This window comes from Myotis davidii, unplaced genomic scaffold (assembly GCF_000327345.1).
Source record: "Myotis davidii unplaced genomic scaffold, ASM32734v1 scaffold169, whole genome shotgun sequence".
Classification (NCBI taxonomy): Eukaryota; Metazoa; Chordata; class Mammalia; order Chiroptera; family Vespertilionidae; genus Myotis; species Myotis davidii.
The window spans coordinates 220,352-221,507 of NW_006383005.1; the positions used below are offsets into that span (position 1 = coordinate 220,352).

Genomic DNA, 1,156 nt, shown 5'->3' on the forward strand with positions numbered 1-1,156 from the left:
GAGGGAGAGAGGTTGGATTCAAGCAAGACAGACACTCAGACCAGGACAGCTGTGAGGACTTCCCAGGGTCTCCCGGATTCGTGTTTAATCCCACGGCCAAGGCATTTGTTAAGGAAACCTTGGGCAAGTCATGCACTTCTCCAACTTCAGTTTCTTCAGCTATGGGGTGAGGGGTGAGGGGGGTGGGTGATGTGGGAGGTGGAAGGGATGTTCTTCCTTGAGGGGGAAATGCTCTGGAGTTTGATCTCCACTCTGCCCCTGATTCAGTCCCAGGGGCCTGGGCCACACTGGAGGGCACCCATTTTCTAAGGTGCCAGGCTCATAGTTGCTTCTGAGTGGGCCCCAGGGCCTGGCCTGGCGGATGGGTGCTGGGTAGAGGACAGTGTGGGCACACCTGCCCCAGTCAGGCATGTTCTCTGGTTGTTGTGTCGGGGGGATTGCAAAACCCTTGCCACTCTGCCCCATCCAGTCTCTCTCCCTTGCTCTGCCTGGTGAGGACTGAGGGGAGGGCACTACCAGGGGCCACCAACAAGGCAGGGGCTGGAGATGAGTTGTCAAATATCACCCCTGTTTCACGGATGAGAAAAACAAGCTGGGGGAGGAAAGGGATGTAACACAGGTTGCAAATACTGAAATACTGATGAACGCTAGCGTGGAGGATGAACTCAGACTTGTCTACCAAGCCAGGACACATGGATGGGACTAGGTAACCATTATTCTTCCCTCATCCCAGACCTAGATGGTATCCATGAGGGGGTTGGGGCGGCAAGCTTTCCCCAAAGAAAAGGGGTTGGGACCTTAACCTGCACAGCGGCCAGTCCTAGCAGCACAACCTCATAGTAAGAACACGCTCCAGTCGCCTTAAAGCCCTTCACAGATTTTCCTGAAAACCTTCTTGCAGCTTCATAACCCCAGGACGAAAGCGCGAAAGGCCCTGCAGCCCCCTGGGCGGTGACAAGCTGATCCCCCAGACTCTCGCCCCATCGCCAAGCCCCCTCCCACGACAGCCCAGACCCGCCATCAGAGCGCTCACTAGGGCAGCCCGGCCGGCGCTCACCTCGCAGGACCCCGGAGTAGGCGGCTATGAGGGTCTTCATGCTGAAGCCGGTACACGTAACGGCCCTGCGGGAAGCCGCTTTACCCCGCGCCCCTCCCT

At 57.6% G+C, this 1,156-nt stretch overlaps 1 protein-coding gene across 1 annotated transcript in view; it reads right to left on the reverse strand.

The window, feature by feature from the left end:
• The window catches only part of DGAT2 (diacylglycerol O-acyltransferase 2), a 34,070-nt gene extending 32,921 nt beyond the window's left edge, over positions 1-1,149 (reverse strand). The window contains exon 1 of the mRNA XM_006777907.2: positions 1,058-1,149. Coding sequence (XP_006777970.1) covers positions 1,058-1,097 — 40 coding nt within the window. The 5' untranslated portion in view covers positions 1,098-1,149. The remainder of the gene's footprint in view (positions 1-1,057) is intronic.
• Positions 1,150-1,156: the final 7 nt, after the last annotated feature.